The sequence below is a fragment of the Citrus clementina genome, unplaced genomic scaffold, assembly GCF_000493195.1.
Source record: "Citrus clementina cultivar Clemenules unplaced genomic scaffold, Citrus_clementina_v1.0 scaffold_6, whole genome shotgun sequence".
Lineage (NCBI taxonomy): Eukaryota > Viridiplantae > Streptophyta > Magnoliopsida > Sapindales > Rutaceae > Citrus > Citrus x clementina.
This window is the reverse complement of record NW_006262139.1, coordinates 6,563,589-6,586,576: the sequence shown is the minus strand read 5'-3', so window position 1 is coordinate 6,586,576 and position 22,988 is coordinate 6,563,589. Positions and strand designations below refer to the sequence as shown.

At 35.1% G+C, this 22,988-nt stretch overlaps 2 protein-coding genes across 10 annotated transcripts; one reads left to right on the top strand and one right to left on the bottom strand.

Moving 5' to 3' along the window:
- Positions 1-2,235: 2,235 nt before the first annotated feature.
- On the top strand, positions 2,236-4,191 carry LOC18039967 (protein FAR1-RELATED SEQUENCE 5). Its single transcript, XM_024181453.1, has 2 exons — positions 2,236-2,983; positions 3,140-4,191. The coding sequence occupies exons 1-2, from the start codon at positions 2,262-2,264 to the stop codon at positions 3,777-3,779; spliced, it is 1,362 nt and encodes a 453-aa protein (XP_024037221.1). The 5' UTR covers positions 2,236-2,261; the 3' UTR covers positions 3,780-4,191.
- A 1,200-nt stretch (positions 4,192-5,391) lies between these two features.
- On the bottom strand, positions 5,392-8,607 carry LOC18039966 (sodium/hydrogen exchanger 6). 9 transcript variants are annotated; one of them, XR_002904894.1, is made up of 6 exons: positions 7,977-8,607; positions 7,819-7,870; positions 6,883-6,947; positions 6,560-6,748; positions 6,375-6,472; positions 5,392-6,070 (listed from the first exon to the last, which is right to left on the bottom strand). XR_002904894.1 is itself a non-coding variant. In XM_024182124.1 (6 exons), exons 1-4 carry the CDS (start codon positions 8,164-8,166, stop codon positions 6,705-6,707), a joined length of 351 nt encoding a protein of 116 aa, XP_024037892.1. In that variant the 5' UTR covers positions 8,167-8,607; the 3' UTR covers positions 5,392-6,472; positions 6,560-6,579; positions 6,697-6,704. The 9 variants fall into 9 exon arrangements, 5 of the variants coding, with proteins under 5 accessions (XP_024037892.1, XP_024037891.1, XP_024037890.1 ...); XR_002904895.1 differs by having other exon boundaries at positions 5,392-5,766; XM_024182124.1 differs by having other exon boundaries at positions 5,392-6,472; positions 6,560-6,579; positions 6,697-6,748.
- Positions 8,608-22,988: the final 14,381 nt, after the last annotated feature.

Below are 22,988 nucleotides of genomic sequence, written 5' to 3'. Positions count from 1 at the left end.
AGAATATTTTATGTTTTTTATTTGATTATTATATTATGGTTACACAATAACTGGTATACTAAATTTTTCTCAGTTATTACTTATTAAATTATAATTTTTATTTATGACTATATAGATTCATGAATCTAATCTAATCTTACGTGCTAAACATAACCCTTGTATTGTCAACCATCTCCATAGCTCATTATTTGATTCACAAAATTGCGTACGCTTCAAATGTTTTCAAGCCTCCCACCGATGTCTTGCACATACCTTCAACATAGCTTGTTATTTATGAAATTCCGCATTCACAGTAGAAGTATAAAAATTTGATTTAAATTTATTGGGTTATGTTGAGAAATTGCATATTATTATTAAGTTGTTACGCATATCACCACACTCACATATATGGTCGTTCCTCTCAATTCTTAAGCATCGCGAAATTATAATTACTTCTACAGAATGTCAACAATAAGCTAGAAAATGTTATGCAATTCCGCCATTCACCTACCACTTACACATGAATTTGAATAAGCGGGAATTTTGCACAGACCCACAGTTAATGTCCGAATGAATTTTCCTTACGTACAATAAGAATTAAAATAAAAATGAAACAATATAATTGAGCAATTTCTTCCTGATAAAGCAAAGCTGCACGCGTGCAATATATTGAACCATTTAATGCTGGGCTGGTTCTACGTTACGTGTAAAGTACGCCACACGCAACAACAGTTGCTTGTGCAAATAATTGCCACAACCCCATACCCCTGTATGGGATGTGACGTGAGGAAGTGAGGTTTTCAAAGGCAGTGGCGTTGTAGGTCCCCCCTTTTGATGGGACAATAACCTCTTGGTTGTTGTTGTCACGATTTTCTAGAAATTTAACCATGTTTAATGTGTTCTCGATAAAGAAGAAATTAAAATTAAAGTTTGTTAATGTGTAATTGCAAAATAGCCCAGGGATAGTTTAGAAACATTGTTTGCGTTCTTGATTTTGTTAACAAATTTTAGTCGGTCCATTTGATATATTTCCATATGTTTTTCTGTATTATGTATTTTATCTTTCATTATTCTATGAGGTCAAATTAGTTTATCGGTACAGTGATTTAGGCATTACTCTATGGAAATGACTTTTTTTGGTTCAGTGAAAAATGCAATAAAACAAAAAGTCCCATCCAATAGGGAGACAACTATTGCTGTAAATAGTCAACTGATTTGAAGTCTCCGTTTTGAAACTGACCCAAAGATACGCTACCCTTTGACCCACTCCAGAGTCCAAAATATGTTCAGTGCTCCCAACCACGCCTTGTACTTTCAATTTTACCAAACACATCTCACTTTCCACTCCACCTGCCACTAATTTCACTTTCACCTTTACCAACCCACCGTTCTTAGTTCAAAAGTTAAAAAACATAAACCGAAATGAGGAGAGAAAACTTGTTTTTTCACCAGTTGAGCTTTCAGCAACAACTCCAACTAAAAGAAACGAACAAGCCCAGGTTAGTTTACTTCTGTTCATCTTTCCAGTCGTACTCATAATAAGTTTTGGTGATTCCAACAAGCACTACTCGGTACTTAAGAATCGTTTTTATCAATTTTTTTTACTTACTTTATATGTCGTATATCTGCAACACTTGAAACCCTTAACCCTAGTGCTGTCATCGGGGGGTATTGAAACACATGTTCAGATGGATGATGTGAATGGATCCGTTCTAGTATTTGTTAAGTTCGACGGGGACGAACACTATATTGGTAGAGTGTATTTGGAGCTATGGACTTGGTACGGTCTGGTTGCCAATACTCTGGGTAGGCGTGCTTTACCGAATGAAACAAGTACTAATCCGCAGTCGGGCATCATACAACAGGAAGCTACATATGAAATGTTGGAGAATCGTTTTGCTGTAGGAAGTGAATTTGCCAATGAAGATGAGGCAGAGAGTTTGTATTTCTTGTATGCCAAGTTGAAGGGTTTTGGAGTAAGGAAAGATGCAAAGCGCATTGATGGGAATGGCAAAGTGAAGGGTCGGAGATGGGTTTGCAGCAGGGAAGGGTTCAAGCCTTGTAAGTATTTGGAGAACACCAACAGGAAAAGGGCAGCAAGGCCCCTAACTAGAACTGGATGCAGGGCAGGACTACGGATTCTGTTTGATGAAAAAAAAGGTGCCTGGATCTCAACAATCTTGACAGCATATCACAATCATAACTTGACCCTGCCGCATCATGTTCATTACATTCGGGCACACAGGAAGGTTTCTTAGGTGGATTTGGCAACTGCTTCTGTAATGCACCGTGTGGGCATAAGGCCTTCTCAGATTCATGAGTACATGGTCCAATGTTCTGGTGGATATAGCGAGGTCGGCTACATGAGAAGGGATGTAGAAAATGTGGTTGCAAGTCAGAAGCGAAAACAACTACAGGATTTTGATTCTGAGTCGTGCATAGCATATCTGAATGGGAAGAAAAGTTCTGACCCTTCTTTCTATTTCGAGTACACAATTGACGACGAACATAGATTGGGTGATATTTTTTGGTGTGATGGTGGTTGTAGGGCAGATTATGCAATATTTGGAGATGTTATTGCATTCGACACAACTTACCGGACAAATGCTTACCTCAAACCCTTAGTTGTTATTGTAGGCATTAACCACCACTATAAAACAACAATCTTTGGGTTTGCTTTGCTGACGGCAGAAACTGAACAGGCCTATACGTGGTTGTTGGTGACATTTTTGCATGCTATGGAGGGTAAACATCCAAAGGCAGTCTTGACTGACGGAGACAAAGCAATGCGCAAAGCAATTTCAACAACACTTCCACAATCAATCCATAGGCTGTGCTGTTGGCACCTTGAGAGGAATGCACAATCAAATGTCGGGAGAACAGAATTTACGGCTGACTTTAAGGATTGCATGCTCTACACAAAGGACCATCAAGATTTTCAAGATAAATGGGATGCGATGGTGCGTAAACATCAAGTTGAAAGTAATGAATGGGTGAAGAAAATGTATGTTGACAGAAATTTATGGGCAGAACCTTATTTCAAATGGCAGTTCTTGGGGGGGATGCGAAGCACACAGAGATGCGAGGGATTTAATGCTTTCTTGAACTATTATGTGAATAGGAAACTTCGATTAATCGAATTTGTGGATCAAATTGACAGGTTAATGAGCAAACAGCGAGAGATGGAGGGAAAAGATGATTTTGACAGCTCATATGGGTCACCGGTATTGTGCACCCACCTAAGACAATATGAGCAGCAAGCTGGGGAAATTTACACGAAGTCCATGTTTGAGAAAGTCCGTACGGAACTGAATAAGGAGGGATTGCTTTTTATCAAAGGATATGTGGATGACATAAGCACCCGGACTTACAGCATCGGGGAGTTCCGAAAGGCAAACAAAGAGTGGAAGGTTGTATTCCATCACCAAACCAAGCTTGCTGCATGTCAGTGCCAACTTCTAGAGAGGCTGGGCATACCTTGTTCACATTCATATACGGTTTTAAAGGCTGAGGATGTTCAATCAATTCCAGAATGTATGCAACTGATGCGGTGGCTTAAAACTGCAAAGATAAACAACCCTCCGCAAAATGATGACCAAGCAGAGAAGGTGTACATGAGCAAACTGGTGCGTATAGGTTTAGTCAATGCAGCATGCAAGAGCTTGCAGTATCTTGCTGGCAACAGCCTCAAAGCATACAAAGAAGCGATGAAAGGAATCCACAGCCTGACATTGCGGCTCCAATCTATGTCCTTGACAACAACTGAACAAGATTTTGAGAGAAATCCCGATGTAATTTGAGACCCTATGCTTGTATTAACAAAAGGGGCACCGAAACAGCCGAAAAAGGCCCAAAAAAAACAAAGAAAATGCAGTCGATGTAACAAGCTTGGTCATACGGTTAGAACTTGCACGAGGAATCCATCACCCATCCCAACAAACATATATGGCAGGAATGATTGTAGTGACCACATGTCGGACAATGGCATAGAAGAATCACCCCATAATACCTCCACTCGGACCAACAGAAATATCGATGGAAGCTCAGAATCTAGGATGTAACCTGTAATTACCTGGCTTTTCATGTGGTATTATAAGATATATACTCTTGTAAATGTTATTTCATTTTGTGAAATTGTTGTGGCATACATATTAGTTATGGTGGAAACATAACTTAAATTTCGTAGTTGCTACTTAATCAGATATCTACCAAAACGTGCTATTTTTTATTAATATGCTAATATTTTTCAGTGGTATAGTTGATTACTTTTGGCTTCTGTCTTTGCAATTTTTTATCTTTTTAAACATTCTACTGCTGTCCATATTTTATAAATCTGGTCTGCATATATCCTTATTGTAATGTTCCATCATGCCGGTGCTAAACATATCTGACTCAGATGGCTATTTGTTCCATTTTCTTTGTCATATATATTGAAGACTATTCTAACCGATTAATCCATTAATAACTTCATTGTTCATGCAGAACTATATGTAATTTGTTTGATCAACCATTATCTACTTCCTAGTTTACTGGTGACAAAGTTTGGGAAATGACATGTAAAAGTTTTTGTGGTCTTGTTCTGGAAACTATGGATTAAAATGGGTTTATGACTGATTTTTCTGGATATGTGAGTATGAAATTAAGTTCTGAAAATTTCCACGTTGTTTTCACTCATGATTACTTGTGTGAGTCAGCCAAAGTTTGCCATTTGCTACTGAGGCTGAAATTTAAACAGATCTGAAAATGTGCTCTTCATCTTAAGAAGCACATGTCTATTTTCATTTCGAATAAACTCAAATTTTGAATGGTTTATTCGAAATACGCAAAATCTTTTACTTAAAAGTTTGAACAATTACAATAAATTGTTCCTTTGCTTTTGTAGCTGCATTAACCATTACAGTTGATGTTGAAATTCTGCTTTCTTATTAAAATTTCAAGTTTTGCAGACCTTCCTGCGTGGAGTAAGATGGCTGGATGCCTTGCATTTTGCTGATATTTTTTTTGAACTATTCTTCATATCAAAGCTGTTATTAGGTCGTTGAGCATGTATTCCTGGGGATTTTTTGGCACTACTACCTTGTAACCTCTTCAAAAAGATGACAATATTGCAGATTTTAATTTGTTACTATAAAGGTTGCTGGTTGCAGATTGGAATTTTGTATGGAAACCGTCAGTTAATTTCTTAAGTGTTGCTTTTGTACAAGTGTATAATGTAAATTTCAAATGCCATTATTATTTCATTCTTGTGCAAACATTAATTCTGGCTTTGCAACACTTATGTGCCTGAAAAGAGTACGTCTATTACCTTTAATTGAATCAAGGTTTGATACACCAAAAAATTGTGCAACTACTACAAGGAATACTTCACATTGGCATAATTAAAAAATAAAAATAGCATTGCTAACTTAAGTAGCCATTTAAGTACGATAAATAAATGGAAGAATCAGACCGTTTTTTGTCTACACAAGTATTCTACATGTCCTGAAAATTAAGCAAGAACAATTCCCAATTGCACTTTTTACGTGCTCCAACAGCCGGATTTTCATCTCGTCGGCTGCAACCCTCGATACTCGCAATTTGTCTGCTCTTCTCAGTTCTAGCTGCAATTTTTCCCTTTTCTACCAGCTCTAAGAGACTTTCTTTTTCTTGGGAGTACATAGCCTGCTGTGCAAGTTCCTTCTCTTTGACAGATCTGGAACTTTTCTGCATCTTCATTTCAACAGTTTGTAACTTACTGCTATCTATCCTCCAGGATTTCTTAGTCCAATCCTCAATTTCCCTCACTATCTACTTACGAGAAATATGGAAAAAGAACAAAGAGACAGCACTCTAAGTTCTGGAGACTGAACAGAGAATCACAGCAAAATGTTTTAATCAAGATCTTCTTATGCACGATGGATTTTTGGCCTTAGAATAAATAATACATATGCAGTACTCACTTGTCAATATCCAATCCGGCATACTTGAAAAGGTTTAGGGAATTAAGGTTTCACAAAACATTGTAATAGATAAAAGTCAGTACAACAAATTTAATCAATAAAGCCCCAACAAAAAAAGGATAACAAAGCAGAAATAAATCCAACTCCAACACCTGCAAAACAATACTGCATTATTACAAATGACATGAAAAAAGGGATTAATATAGCAATACTGCATTATTGATATAGGATCTATATATATGGCTCCTAAGCAGGAATAAGCCCTAGCTCTCACTCTACCACAACTGTTTGTCTTACACGACAATAACTAACCAGAGCATGAAAAAAGGCCAGAACAGGATAAATAAGCAAAATACACAGTGAATATAAAGCAGAACACCCAAAACTATAGATGATATAAATTATAACGGAAAGTATAATTTTTGGCAAAACTGCAAGATAGATTGAAAAAACTACCTGCAGACATTGAGCCAACAAAGGTCTCAAGAAACCTGACAATCACCAGAAAAAAATTTTGCCCAGATGAAGCATGACTTCTCACTAAGGACATTGTCCTGCATATCAAGAACAGCTTACTTCAATCCCAAATCCTAACCCACATAATGATCTAACTGGTTATGACAAATGCAAATTTTACATACCGGTACAAGGATATCGCCATCTACCATTTGTGAAACATACAAAAAGATCAATTCTCACACATTAAATGTTTATCCGGATAAAACAGAAATTTCACTCGCAAGAAAATTGGGCATCATAGCTATCAACAAAGACTTACTGCATCGTTCAAAACAGATTCCCCAAAAACCAATGCATCAGATGGGAACTAACTACAAACACCATATAAGCACACCAACCATTAAGAAAAAAAAATCAAATACAGATAATGAAAACCAAAGCAGATGAAACCTCGAATTTAAGCAACATGCAAATCCAGCCAACTTAAAAATCACTTTCTCCTAACCTTTCTTATCACGATATACAGCTTCTGCACCAAGTCCAGTTACAGAAGGATCCAGCTCTTGAAACCTACAAAATTAAATATGTATTTAAGTCACACAATCAAGTTGGATAGCGTCACCAAATAAGGCAAATATCCTATTTGCTTTTTCTAGCAAAATTTCTTAGAATAAGATATCATATTATTTAGAACAAGATCAAACAAAATAGGAAGTGGATATGCACAATCAAATTAATAGAAGGCAACTACTATGTAATTTAGTAACCAGTTCTCCCTTCTCCTTTTATCTTATCCCAGATAAATCTAGAAACAACACTGAGGAAGAGTTTTGAATTACATAATAATAAATAGAATTCAAAGTTACAAATTCTTGAAATTGTAAACCATTGATAATTTTGAATTTCACATATCAACCACTTCAAATGTTTTCAGTACAATAAAAATATAAAGAAAACAAATGAAAAGAAAAATAAAAGTATATATATTTGTTTCCAGTATATAAGACATAAAACTCTCAAATCTTTATCTAAACTAAATAGAAAATGCAGGTTATTGGTAAGCCCAATCAACATGGAAATACCACCCATCTTAAAAAGATCGTCTACATACCCTTCCTAATCTGAGGTGGGCAATCATACAGTTAGCTTCTTAGTCAGCATGTAAAACAAACTTTTAACAATTAAAGCGAGCCCAAAAAGAAAATGAAGAGCACAATAGAAAGAGGACACTAACTGGTATACTCGTGACCATTGAAGCTAAAACGGTTCCAAAAATAGCAAATGTCACAATGGCTCCAAAGTTAAAAATAAAAGCTTTCTGCCAGGAAAACAAAATCATGACGAGACAGGTTGCACCTGAGCAACTAGAGTTTTAGGATCACATCATAGAAGCAAAAATGGAAAATCCAGTGACATTAATTCATTAAAAGAAAATGAATACCTAATATTTGTTTCAGTATTAGAGATATTAGCCAGTGCACCAACAATTAAACCTGAAAAATATACGATGCAAGGATAATTATTCAGCCAGCAATTAAAGTAAAATTAGCCAGAAAAAGAAAAAAGAAAAGAAAGGAATAAAAGTAATTAAAATAATACCTATGAGAAGAGAAGCGTTGGCTTCCAGAAGATAATAGAATTTGTGACGACGAAGGACGTGGCCGAGGACGAAAGAGAGTACAAGCATCGTGATCTGGAGGATTATGCCAACGCCAGTGACTTGCTGCTCCTTTGCGGGACTTCCACGAGGATCGTTCGCCGGAGATATCTGCAATGCCTCTCCGGTCATTATACCCCGATGTCCCAACTTTTGAGCCCTAAAATTCAATTTTAATTGTTGTTGTTTTCTCCTTCACAATGAGCCCTATAATTTACCAATACCTATCGCTTGACTATTTATGTATCGAAAAACATATAATTAATAACCTTAACAATCATGAAGGCCAATTCCTGATTCATCCATTCAATTTGTAACTCTCAAGTAACCAAAGAACATCAGCGTTACAACCAACCGAAAAGGGAGAAAGAAAATAGTTTCTGAAAATAAATAGAAAATTTAACCAAGCATCAGTCACGTTTCTTCTCTTGTGAGCCGTAACGACTTCGGTGGTGGAGGATTGAATTTTGACGACGATTGGATTAAGTTGGAAGGGATGGGAATTTGAAGGTGAAAACGACGCCGTTACGCCAGTCAAGACCGGCTGTAGAAGGGAGTATCTCGCATTGCTTGTTTTTGGTAACCGGTTTCAACCGCTTAAACCAGTTTAATTTTATCACTTATGTATCCACTTGGCAAACGTTTATTCACCAACTAGTCTTTTCACTGATTGTATCTTACAATAAACGTAACTTAGAGGGATCCTTTAGCTGATGGTCTTTACTAAATGATTATTTTCTCACAAGTAGTATCAGAGCCTTTTAATGATGAATAATTGAGAAAAATTTATGGTTTTCTTCATGATTATAAAATACTAAAAATTTAAAATTTTGAGTTTAGAAAATTCGGATTTATGTCGATGGCAGCAACTGTTGAGTGTTAGAAAATGTATATTTATAAAGGAGAAAATCATCATTTTACACTTCAAGTTTTATTAACACCCTTACTTTTATGTATTTAAGCTTCTTGTGATTTAATTATGTGTGCTTTATTTTAATTAAGTATTTTATGTATTTTAGGGGCATCATGGTCATTTTACAATGAACGAGAAATCAGACGGAAAAATGTCACTGTTCACATGTACGGTACTATTCACATATACGGTATTGTCTACGTTACTGCTCACGACACTGTTCACATAGACGGATCGATGACGTGGCATTGACCGATGATGTGGCATTGACTGATGAGGTGTCACGATTCCATTGGAGAGAATTCTTATGCACTGTTGATCGGTGACATGGCAGCATGTTAGTGGACCAAAAATTACGTGTACGGTACATGCATATGCACAGAATTATTTTCAACCAAACCGCGTCACTGTTCAAACTGGTTGATTGTTCAAACTGCGTGGTCAAACCGTGCGGTCAAACCGCATACTGTTAACTGATTATGTGGCGCAATCCTGAGCGTCCAAACTGTTTTTAATCCGATGGCCATCATTTACTCAATGTATCTATAAAAAGGGGAGCTCTCCCCCCTAATTTGATATCTCTGAATCCATTTTTGGGCTCTATTTTCTGTAATTCCTTCTCCATCTTGTATTTTCTACGTATTTTAATAAATTTTCATTTTGCCACTAGTTCAATTATGAGTAGCTAATTTTCTTTCAAACTTGGGTTGAAGGTGAAGTCTCAACATGTGCTATGGGCTTTATTTGGTAAATTTATTTTCTCTTCCCTTCTAATTTTTGTGGATGTTTTGACTTTTCGTCGATAAATAATAATAATCTTGTCTAGATACCACCCTGGTTTCACCGGCTCCATAGTACAAGGTTACTATTATTTGGCACGATAAGCGCTTAGCACCATATTGATTAGAGTATAATTCATGAGGTATAGATTCTCCCCTCATGATTTAATTGGCACTAATACGGAATATTTAGCTCATCATGCATGTTGATGCGGCTCCAGATACCCAAGTGCTCCAATTATAATAATTTCCAATTTGATTTAATTCCGTCATTTCAATTTAAATTCTAAGATAGTCTAAATCACTTTCACCACAAATCCAACCACCCTCATAGAAAATTAATTCTACATATAATTAAAATTCACCTCCTCATGGGATCGACACTCGTCATCATTGATCTATTCTACAATAGATTCGTGCACTTGCGAGTTTAATAAAATTTGCACAACAAGTTTTTGGCGCCGTTGCTAGGGAGGTAAGTTATTTTAATTCGTAGAATTAATTTTTGTGAATAATTTCTTTTATTTGTTTTCTTATTAAAAAAAAGGAAAAAAATGAATCTGCATTTAGAGGAAAGAAAATTTCTTTTCTTTCTCTATTCTTTACAATTCTGTAATTTAATTTATTTTTAGTTAATTTATTTCACGTATTTTTTTAGTGTGTTTTTATAGAAAGGTTTTAACAGCGTGATAAGGTTAGTACCGTAATTTCTCCTTCTGGTTTATTTTTATTAATTTTGTTCTCAATTTTTTTTATTCATTGAATGCATGGTCGAAGGTTATTATTACCTAGTCTTGAGCCTATAGACCTTAAACTTGAGAAAACACTTCGCACACACAAACACATTGTAATTAAAGATAAAAGTGAAATGGATTTGCACCAACAACAAGCACCACAGGAGAGGCCATTTAAGCACTACTTTAGTCCCTTAGCTAATTTGAGCACATCATGCATAAGATACCTAAATGTAGCTGCTAGGAGTTTTGAGTTAAAACCTAGTGTACTAAATTGTCTCCCAACATTTTATGGCCTAGAAAATGAGGACCCATACAATCATTTGAATGATTTTCAAACTGTTTGTTAAACATTTAAATATGAGAATTTTTCAGATGATGATGTTAAATTTAGACTATTCCCATTTTCTTTAAAGGATAGAGCTCATTCATGGCTCAATACATTGCCTACTAATAGCATTACATCATGGGAACAAATGGTTACAAAATTTTTGAATAAATATTTCACAGTGCATAAAACCAATGCTATTCGCAGGGAAATTTTAGAGTTTACCCAGAGAGAAGACAAGTAGTTTTTCGAAACATGGGAGCGATTCAATGGGCTACTCTTAAAGTGTCCACATCATGGGTACGAGAAATGGCTCCAATGCCAATACTTTTTGGAGGGATTATTGCTGAATGTGCAAGAATGACTAATGGCAACAAGTGGGGGAGAACTAATGTCAAAAAATACATCAAAGATTTGGGAATTCTTCCAGCGACAAGCAGATAATTTCCAACAACGGAGTCGATCACTCAGGAATATTAAAAGCATTAAAGGAGTGAATGAGGTTCATATTGGCGAGTCAACTTTGAGAATAAAAGAAGTCAAGGAGATGGTTGATGGTCTCTCTCGACAAATAGCATCGTTATCGACTGCTAAATCAACAGAACCACATGACCATGACTCATACTCAGATCAAGCCAATGCCATAGGTGTAATGAGAAAACCATCAAATTACAATCCATACTCCAACACATATAACCCTGGATGGAGAGACCACCCCAATTTTTCATGGTCTCAAGGATTCCAACAGAATGGACCAGCAGCTCCAGCTCCACCAATGCAACCAATTCCTCAAGCCTCTCAGCCACCATTTAGACCATACAATCAGAACCAGAACTACTCTCAACCCAAACCATGGGAGGATGCATTCCAGAATTTCAGGAATGTTACTCACTCCACGATTGAGTAACAGAACCGCACCATTGATGAACTACGAAATGAGATGAGAGCAGGCTTCAATTCACAAGCCTAATCAATTTCAAGCCTCGAGAAAATGGTGGGACAACTTACTTCTTCAGTTCATACCTTGGCAATGACTGTTGAGAAAGGCAAGTTTCCAAGTCAACCAGTGCCTAATTCTAAAGGAGTATATAAAATAAGTACCAGTTCACTACAGCAGCATGGAGAGGTCAAAGTAGTCATGACCTTGCGAAAAGGAAAAGAAGTCGACAACAAAGTGGAGATGCCGGTGACAAAAGAAAATCAAATTGTACATGTGAATGTTGAGGACTCACCATCGGAAGAGAAAGAAAAAACCAACCCACCAGAATATGTTCCCAAAGCTCCATTTCCTCAGAGGTTAGCTAAAGGAAAGAAGGAAAAATCCACAGGTGAGATTCTTGAAATCTTCGAACAGGTAAGTGTTAACATCTTTTTACTTGATGTTATAAAATAAGTTTCATCTTATGCCAAGTTTCTTAAAGACCTTTGTACTAAAAAGAGAAATATTCACGCTCAAAAGAAGGCATTTTTAATAGAACACATTAGTTCTATACTCCAACACAAAATTCCTCTAAAATGCAAACACCTAGGCTCCCCTACCATCTCATGTAGTATAAGAAACCACACAATTGAGAATGCTTTATTGAATTTAGGAGCTAGTGTAAATCTGTTGCCTTATTCAGTATTTGTGAAACTTGGACTGGGCGAATTACACCCAACTCCAGTGGTGTTATAGTTTGCAAATCGGTCCACAAAAATACCTCGTGGTATTGTGGAGGACGTGCTTATCCAGGTAGAGAAGTAAGATCTTTCCTTGGGCATGCTAGTTTTTATAGACGTTTCATTAAAGATTTTAGCAAAGTTTCTAGACCCTTATGCAATCTACTTGCTAAGAATGTACATTTTTATCTTTGATGATTCATGTCTTGTGGCATTTGAAAAATTAAAGTAGTTGTTGACATCATCACCCATCATTTAGCCCCAAAACTGGAGCTTACCATTCAAGCTCATGTGTGATGCATCAGATTATGCAGTATGAGCAGTATTAAGACAAAGAATTGATCGAATTCCTTATGTTATTTACTATGCTAGTATGACATTGAATGATGCACAATTGAATTATTCAACTACTAAAAAAGAAATGCTAGCAGTGATATTTGCATTGGAAAAATTTCGATCTTATCTCATTGGTTGTAAAATAATTGTATTCACAGATCATACTGCTCTTAAATATCTTCTCATAAAGAAAGATGAAAAAGCTAGACTAATTCGTTGGGTGTTACTTTTGCAGGAATTCAACTTAGAATTTAAAGATAAGAAAGGCATAGAGAATGTTGTGGCTGACCATCTCTCTTATCTCTATTTTGACACAATTACAGAACCATTAACATTGAATGAGTCATTTCCAGATGAACAATTAATGAGTGTGGAAGTATTACCATGGTATGTTGACATCGTGAATTATCTTGTTATAGGTAAACTTCTAGAGCATTGGACCAAGCAAGACAAGGCCAAATTTTTTACAGAAATAAAGAATTTCTTTTAGGATGACCCATATTTGTTCAAGTATTGTGCAGATCAAATTGTTAGATGATGTGTCCCAGAAAGTGAAATTCATAATATCCTTTCATTATGCCATAAACAAGCTTGCGGAGGCCATTTCAGTGCTAAGAAAACAGCTACTAAAGTTTTACAATCTGGTTTCTATTGGCCAACTATATTTCGAGACGCTTATACTTTCTGTTCTTCGTGTGATAGGTGTCAACGAATGGGGAGCATTACACGAAGGAATATGATGCCACTAAATCCAATTTTAGTGGTTGAGATTTTTTATGTGTGGGGTATCGACTTCATGGGACCATTTCCCCATTTTTTTTGCCATCAATACATATTGGTTGCTGTTGACTACGTATCGAAATGGGTAGAAGCAATTCCATGTAGAACCAATGATCACAAGGTGGTGATAGGATTTTTGAAAAGCAACATTGTTTCACGCTTTGGATTCACTCGAGCAATAATCAGTGATGGTGGTGTCCACTTTTGTAACAAAGCATTTAAAGCTCTTTTGACAAAGTATTCAATCACTCACAAAGTGGCGACCCCATATCATCCGCAAACTAGTGGCCAAATTGAGATCTCCAATCGAGAAATAAAGCACATTAGAAAAGACGGTGAGGCCAGACATAAAAGATTGGTCATTAAGACTTGATGATGCATTATGGGCATATAGAACGGCTTTCAAGACCCCGATTGGGATGTCACCCTACAGGCTAGTGTATGGAAAAGCTTGCCACCTACTTGTGGAACTCGAGTGTCGTGCGTACTGGGTCATCAAGAAATTCAACTTTGACATGCATCAAACTAGCTCAGAAAGAATATTACAACTGGCAGAACTTGAAGAAATTCGCAATGATGCATATGAAAATGTCAAGATTTACAAGCAGCGAATAAAAGTCTTTCATGACAAGCAAATTATGAGAAAATCTTTCACTCCAGGTCAGAAAGTGCTTTTATTCAATTCTCGCTTGTATCTATTCCCAGGTAAGTTACGCTCTCGATGGTCTGGCCCCTTTATTGTTCATACTGTTTTTCCACATGGGGCAATTGAAATTAAGGACCCAAAGAACAGTGTCATGTTTAAAGGTAATGGTCAAAGATTAAAGTCATATCTAGAGTACCAACCACATGAAGAAGACACCGAAATAAGTTTGAGTGACCCACCAAATTTGAATTGAGTTTTTTCTTTCTTTTTGGTGATTTGATTTTTTTTCTTTCTTTTTATTATTCTTTTGCTAATTGAAATTATTTTTGCATAAGTGTGTTTGTTTAACCATTAAATTTTCTCTTATCATTGTTAATCATAAGTGCCATAGCTAAACAGTTCCTCCTGGACATTCTTAAACCACTTTAACGTGTAAAATCTCATCTCAAAAGGCATATTCGATTTTATAAAACACATCGTATTTGGGCTCTGCAACCACCAGAGTTAGTATCCTATGTTGAGGATTTAGAAAGCCAACTCAGAGACATTGAGAGAAGTGTCTACAACATCCAGTTGGAGCTTGAGGTAAATTCAATAAGAGGACCATTATAATTTTCTTTATGTGTTTTAGTTTGTTTTTCTTTGTTTGTGTGCTTTAGTTTGTCACCCCAGTGAAGTGGCGGATAACAGTACTCCGTGACAATCAAGTCGGTTACTTCAGTTTCCCATAATAACTGATATTCTGAGGCGAATGTATGGACATAAACGAGATTCTAGCAAAGCTTCACAATCGATTCCCTTCACTTTCTCAGAATGCCCTCCTTACAATCTATAAAGTTCGGTCCGAACGCATGTGATTGCTCATGAGGAATAACATACCTGCTGATATCCGTTGGTTAATCGAGGCCAAAGTACGATTGGCAGGTGAGTTACCTCCAAAATTTATAGCATACATGCCTGGTTGTGGTAAAAGTAATTATGTAAGAAAACAAAGAGCTTGAAGAATTTCTGTTGCTTGTCATAAATGTGCCAGAATGAAATGCAATAAAAACTCATATTCTTTAGAAATGGTGTCTGATAACAGGGAAGATAAGATTCAATTCATTAGGGATGGCTTGAATAAAGAGTCATTGGATGATATCCTTTTGTCTCTTGAAACGCATCCTAGTGGATATGTGCAAGGAGCGATTCTCTAGTTATGGCCATTATTCTAGAAAGAGCATGCACGATATAGTCTCGGGAATCTGACTATAAACGACCCTGTTTACCAGTTTATAAGAAAACTGGATGGGAAGCCTATCCTCGACCCATAGAGGGTGTTCAAGTTGTTTCTGGACGTAAAACCAGAGGAAGATGTGAGCCACAGTCGTAACTACATGTAAATATCCTTTTACTTTACTATTGTTTTATTTCACTATTGTTTTATCATTTGCATTATTGTCTTTAATAATTTTATTCTATCACTGTTTACTTTTTCCTTTTTACTATTTCCTTTTTGACTCGCGAGCCATGTGCTTTACGTGTTATTTGACACTGACATGCTACCTCATACACAGCTGTGACCCACTGTCACTAAGATTCTTAAATATGATTTTTTGTCAAGCACTCACAAATTATTTTTGAGAAGTATTTGATGAGCATAATTTATATACATATTTTACCATTTATTATCTAATTACTAGTTATTTTTATTTGTTATTTTTAATTAATTGAATTATTTTATTGCATAGGGAATTAATTGGAGATTGGAAATAAAAAGTGCAAAAAGAATAACAATTTGGGAGAATATTAATTGAAGCCGTGACAGAGTTAAGAGCCAAGAGCAATTTGCATTGAATCTCAATTCTCCAATTGAGTTGCACGTGCATGGCATTGCAAAAGTGGAAATAAATTTAAATGGGGCCCACACTTGACTTTCAAAAGTGGAATTAATGGCTTATGGTGGCGTTATTATGGAAGCTTTGTTTGATAATTGGAAAAGGATTTTAATTAGTAGACAAAGAGGATTCGGTGGCTAAGCATTATAAAAAGAGAGTTTTGGCTTTTGAATGATGTAGCCGCCAGAGGACGGAAACAAAAGGGAGGACGCGAGACAGAGAGAATAGAGGTAGCGGCAGCAGCACTTCGGCTTTCCATGGCTGATTTTATTTATTTTGTTGCTCCCAATTCAAGTATGTCTAACTAATTTTCTTATACTGAGGTTAAGGATGAAACCTTATTCAATGAAATAATTATCTTTTTATTTAATTAATTCCCTATATATATTCTTTGATGATTATGATTTTTATTTCACATGATTAATTGGATGTTAATAAAATCTTTTCATCAATTTTGTCATGCATTATTGATTGTTAGGATTAATATTCGATTAAATCTATGCTTAGATTTATAAAGTTTATACATGATTATCTTTGATTCTATGTCTTTCATTAAATTGTTTACATGGAGTGCTTAAGAAACTTTGACTCTTTGTTATTCAATATGTTTACATGAGATTCTTAGATGTCATATTATTAAGCAGAAAAAGAACCTACACAAGATTAATTTTATTTGGGCTTAATTGTTATATCCATGAGATGACATAAATTGATTTCGAGTTGTCACTGTAAAATTGAGGATTAATTAATAATTAGATAATTATTAGTTGAATAGTGGTGGATTCTAAAGACTTGGTAATTCTTATCTTATTGAATTCTCCTTTATTTTAATTGCTTCCTTAGTTTAATTGGTTTAATTTTCTTAGAAACTCAATTTGGTCAACTAGGTTAGAATTAATATTAATTTTAGATTTAAATTAGACTTTTAAATTTATAACAATCCCTGTGGGATCGACCTCGTTACCATTATTCTATTTCTAGATTCGTGCGCTTGCGAGTATATTAAAATTTTCACAACAGTATCCCAATGGCAGCTACTCCCCATAGACAATTCCAGAACATTTGTGTGCTTTCTGGATTTAACTATGGCAAACATAAAGAGTTCATTGAGGCAGTCATAGATTTGGTCGAAGTATAGCAGAAAGAAAATTACACTTGGTGTATGGAGGGGGTAACCGAGGGTTATCAAAATTGGTCTCAAAAGTTGCTTTTGTTAGAGGAAGTTAAGTGTTAGGCATCATCCCAAGAGCTCTAAACTCTTTGGGTAGTTTATCTGACTCACCGACTGGAGAAGAGTTAGTCGGCTCAGGTATGCAAGAAAGAATAACTGAAATACTTAATCATGCTGATGCTTTTATTTTCCTTTCAGGAAATCTTGCAACACTGGAGGCACTTATCACACTAGCATCTTGGGCCCATCTGCACATTTACCAGAAACTATTCGGTTTGTTAAATGTCAATAACTTTTATGATGGCTTCATCGCATTTCTTAACCATGCAATAAAAAATTATTTCATTCCTTCCACAGCGAAAAAGCTTTTTATTTGTCCTCACACTGCTAATGAGCTACTTGATATGTTACAAGCTTATATACCGGAGCCAGACCCTTGGACCTTTGTGTTGGAGCGTCCAAATAATGATGGTAACAGTAGCCGCAGTAAGAAGTACTAATTGACACTAAAAAGTGTACATTTAATAAGGATAAAATTATTAGTTTTTCACTTATTGTGTCGATTAATGCATTCATTATTTCTAAATTATTTTAATACTCCCCAAATATATTTTATGTTAAACTAATTCGTAATTTGTTAATTTTTATCTTGTAAATATTTTTCAGGAATAAAAATAGAATTTGAATTGAAAGCGGGAACAAAGAAGAACTACTAGAATAAAATTGAAGAGATATAATAATAAATAATAAATAATAAATAAAATAAAATAAAATAATAAAAAGAACAAAAACATGTTGGTGTTGGTCAGGAGGCCATCACGCCTCCTAACCATCACACAATTCAATATATAGATATATATAATATAAAAATAAAATAAAATATTAATATTAATAAAATAAAATAAAAGAAGACGATTCCCTTGCCTATAAAAGGCAAGGGGATGCAGGCCAGAAGAGGGAGAGCTATTTTGAGAGCTGAAACCGAGACTGAAGAATTTATATCTTTGTTTCTTTTCTTTTCTTGTTTCCTTTTGTATCAATTTTCTTTGTAATATATTTCAAAAAGTTTATCAAATAAAAAGAGTGTTGTGTTTTCTTTCAATATGAGTAGCTAATTTTATTAAGCTGAGGTGTATGGTGAAGCTCAATGTTTCAAATTATTAATTATTATTATTTTCTCAAATGAGTTTTTAAGTTATTTAATTCTTTTCTAATTATTTTTATATCATGTTAATTTATAAATCTCACTGGTATTTATGGTATTTTGACATAATGTCGACACATTAATAAAGTGTGGCACATTAGGTACTTTATTCTATATTTATCCACACATATAGAATTAAATGATGTAATAATTAATTAGTAAAAGTGAGTCAAAATATAAATGAGAGAGTATTAAAATTATAGTTTGAATACAGAGAGTGGATCCTAAACCTTAGCTTATTTTTAAATTGATTTCAAATAATTTTTTTTCCCCACAATTAATTTTCTTAGTTTTACTAGATTTAAAACTCCCCGTGGTTCGACTCCGGTCTCACCGGGTTATATTATAACTAGACACTCTTATACTTGAGAGTAATATACTTTTGAGCCACGTCAAGTTTTTGGCGCCGTTGCTGGGGAGTTTTCTAAATTTTGTATTAGTTTGTCTTTACTTTATTTTAATTTTTTTTTGTTTTGTCGTTACCATCTTTCCGTGATTCTATTTTATTCTCTTTTTGTAAAACTTCAGTTAGCACCCCTCTTCTTTTCAAACCTTAACATTATCCATAACATTTGTGAGAAACTTCATCTTAATCCAAAAACCCTTGCAAATCAGTCCCCAAATCAAATTTATTTATTTAAATTTCTTCAATTTGCTTTCCGCATTTATTTTAAATGGTCGGTTCTACTGCCTAACTGTTATTTAAATTTTGTTAATTTATGTATTTTTATTTATATGGTCGGTTCTACCGCCTAGCATTTTAATTTCAGTTTATTTATTTTTGTGCATTAATTTATTTAATTTTATGTTTTATTATATGTCTGGTTTTAAAATACCGCCTAAACTGTTTCTTTTAATGGCTGGTTTCACCACTTAATTTATTTATTTATTTTCAGTTTGTTTATTTTTATTTCGTATTTTTTTACTTATTTAATTTCCAGTTTATTTTTATTTCTACAATTTTCATTTAGCGTTTTTCCATCATTAGTTTAGCACACATCATTAGCATTGCATGCGTCGTTGGTCTTGTACAAATAGTGGTAGATTAATTAAAAAATCACCTTCACCACCCTTAAATATGGCTGACATAGGAGCTGAAAATTGTTTGGAGCACGAAAATGACCAAGCCTTGCAAAATGTTCATGAACAACCTAGGACCCTTAGAGACTTCATGCATCCTACTAGTACAGGGTCACCATCATGCATAGTTTTCCTTTCTGATGCATCACATTTTAATTTCAAACCTGGTATCATTCAAATTCTTCCTACTTTTCATGGTTTTGAGTATGAAAATCCATATTTGCATTTAAGGGAATTTGAGGAAGTCTGTAACACATGTACTGATCAAAATTGTAGCATAAATATAATCAGGCTTAAGTTTTTTCCTTTCTCATTTAAGGATAAAGCTAAAATTTGGCTACAAAATCTTAGGTTAGAATCCATCAGAACTTGGGATGAAATGCAAGCACAATTTTTGAAAAAATTCTTCCCACCCCATAGAACAAATTCTTTCAAAAGACAAATCACCACTTTCACTAAAAAATCAGGAGAAACCCTCTACCAATATTGGGATAGGTTTAAAGAACTACATAACATTTGCCCACATCACGATTTTGAAGCATAGAGATTAGTGTCTTATTTCTACGATGGATTAACATCCCAAGGTAGACAAGTCGTTGAAATGATGTGTAATGGTGAGTTAAGGGATAAAAGTCCTGAAAATGCATTAGACTATCTTGACTATATAGCAGAAAATGCACAACACTGGGATACATTTGGTTCTTATGAGTCATCATGTAAACCCCAGTCATCTCCATCTGGTGGAGGCATGCATAACCTTAGAGAAGACCATGATTTTCAAGCCAAATTTGCATCATTAGCTAGAAAAGTCGAAGCATTAGAGTCGAAAAAGAATGATCATGTAAAGTCTATTCAAAATATTTCATGTTATGTTTGCGATTCTACTGACCATTCTACGTAGGACTGTCCAACTTTACCAGCTCTGAGAGAAAGTTTGTATGAACAAGTAAATGTCGTTGACAATTTCAAAAGGCCAAATCCAAATCCATACTCCCAAACTTACAACTCTGGTTGGAGAAACCACCCAAATTTCAGTTGGAGAAATGACAATCATGCACAACCTTCACAACCAGTCCCTCCATGTCAAAATTTCCAAAACTCCCAAAGTTACCCACCATATGTCCCACCACCAAGAAAAACTCTGGAAGACACATTGCATTCGTTTATTAAAAAAAAAAAAGAGTCGATCAATAACCAAACGATGCAAACCTTAACCAATTTGACAAAAACTATCTCCAAATTTACATCTGCTCTAACCATACATGAAAAAGGAAAGTTTCCTGCTCAACCTAAACCAAACCCCAAGAGTCAACAACATACTCAGATGGGAAATTCAGGAAACCAAAATATGAGTCAAGTCAAATCGGTTATAATCCTTCGTGGTGGTAAAGTGGTTGAAAAACATATTGTGGACCCTCGTGAAACTAGTAAAGATTCAATTTTAGAAAATAAGGAAGAGTTTATCGAACCTTTAACCCATGAAGAAATAACCAACTCTCCTCTTGTACCCTCATTTCCTCAAGCACTAATCAAGCCAAAGAAATCAAACCACAGTCCAGAAATTTATGAAGTTTTTAAACAAGTAAAAGCTAACATTCTTCTACTGGATGTCATTAAATAGGTACCTTTTTATGCTAAATTTCTGAAAGATCTGTGCACGATGAAAAGGAAACATAAGGTGCAAAAGAGAGCTTTTCTAGCAGAACAGGTAAGTTCTATTCTCTCAACCAATAGTGCTTTGAAATACAAGGATCCTAGTTGTCCAACTATTTCTTGCACTATTAGGGATCATAAAATTGGACATGCTTTACTTGATCTTGGTGCCAGTGTTAATTTGCTTCCTTACTCAGTGTACCAACAATTCAATCTCGGTGAGTTAAAATCAACTTCTACTACTCTTTTACTTGCTGATAGATCGATTAAAGTTCCAAAAGGAATAATTGAAGATGTATTAGTCTAGGTCGATAAATTCATATATCCTGTGGATTTTATTATTTTGGAAACGGAACCAATTGCTAATGAATGCCAACAAATTCCTGTTATATTGGGTCGATCATTTTTAGCTACTGCTAATGCTTTGATAAATTGCAGGAATAGATTAATGAACTTATCATTCGGCAACATGACACTAGAACTCAATGTGTTCAACATGTGTAAACAACCTCACCACTAAGAAGATGATGATAATGAGAATGAGAAAATTGATCTCATCGAGCCAATCATTGAGGAACACATTCAGGATGAGAATTTTACAAACTCTGCAGAAATTTATTTTGCTGGTTCTGTTAAATCAAGTAAGGAATTAGATTTTGATACTGCTAACATATGCCTTACACTTGATTCTATGCAGGTACCTATAGGTGACGATGACCAATCGAACTTAGAAGATACGGTACAACCTGAAGAAGCAAACGAAGAGGAAGCACTAGAGCTCGAATTAAAGCCCTTACCACAAAAATTGAAGTATGCCTATCTTAGAGAGCAACAGACATATCCGGTGGTAATTTCTTCTCAGCTCACACATGATCAAGAAGGTGAGTTGTTATCTGTACTAAAAAGACATAAAATTGCATTTGGTCGGACCTTAAAAGACATAAAAGGCATTAATCCTTTAATTTGCACACACCGAATACACTTAGAGGAAAATGCCAAAACAACTCGTCAACCACAAAGAAGACTAAATCCTCATATAAAAGAAGTGGTAAAGAATGAGGTCCTTAAACTACTAGATGTAGGAATTATCTACCCTATCTCTGATAGTAAATGGGTAAGTCCAACACAAGTAATACCAAAAAAATCTAGAATAATTGTTGTAAAAAATGAAAAAGGTGAACCAATCCCAACACGAATTCCATCTAGTTGGTGCATGTGCATTGATTACAGAAAATTAAATGATGCCAATAGAAAAAATCATTTTTCCCTTATATTTCTAGACCAAATTCTCGAAAGAGTAGCTGGACATCTATACTACTGCTTTCTTGATGGCTACTCTGGCTATTATCAAATCCCTATAGCCTTAGAAGACCAGGAAAAGACCATATTCACATGCCCATTTGGAACATTTGCATTTAGGAGAATGCCCTTTGGACTTTGTAATGCTCTTGTAACATTTCAAAGGTGCATGCTAAGCATTTTTAGTGATATGGTTGAAAATTGTCTAGAGGTTTTTATGGATGATTTAATTGTATTTGGTAATTCTTTTGATACATGTCTTGATAATCTAGAAAATGTTTTGAAAAGGTGCAAAGAAAAAGGACTAGTTTTAAATTGGGAAAAATGTCATTTCATGACCACTTCTGGAATTGTCTTACGCCATATTGTGTCTTAAAAAAGAATCGAAGTTGATAAAGTCAAAGTTGAAGTCATTTCAAAATTACCATCACCAAAGACAATTAGAGAAGTTCGTTCTTTTTTAGGACGTGCAGGATTTTATAGGAGGTCTATAAA

Excerpts from the sequence above, each read along its gene's own strand:
- LOC18039966 (XM_024182122.1), bottom strand. The coding sequence starts at position 8,166 with ATGACCGGAGAGGCATTGCAGATATCTCCGGCGAACGATCCTCGTGGA. Across the intron at positions 7,871-7,976 it reads CAACGCTTCTCTTCTCATAG|GTTTAATTGTTGGTGCACTG; the intron begins GTATTATTTTAA and ends TATATTTTTCAG. Across the intron at positions 6,948-7,818 it reads AATACTGAAACAAATATTAG|GTTTCAAGAGCTGGATCCTT; the intron begins GTATTCATTTTC and ends TTAATTTTGTAG.
- LOC18039967 (XM_024181453.1), top strand. The coding sequence starts at position 2,262 with ATGCACCGTGTGGGCATAAGGCCTTCTCAGATTCATGAGTACATGGTC. Across the intron at positions 2,984-3,139 it reads AATGAATGGGTGAAGAAAAT|GTTAATGAGCAAACAGCGAG; the intron begins GTATGTTGACAG and ends TCAAATTGACAG.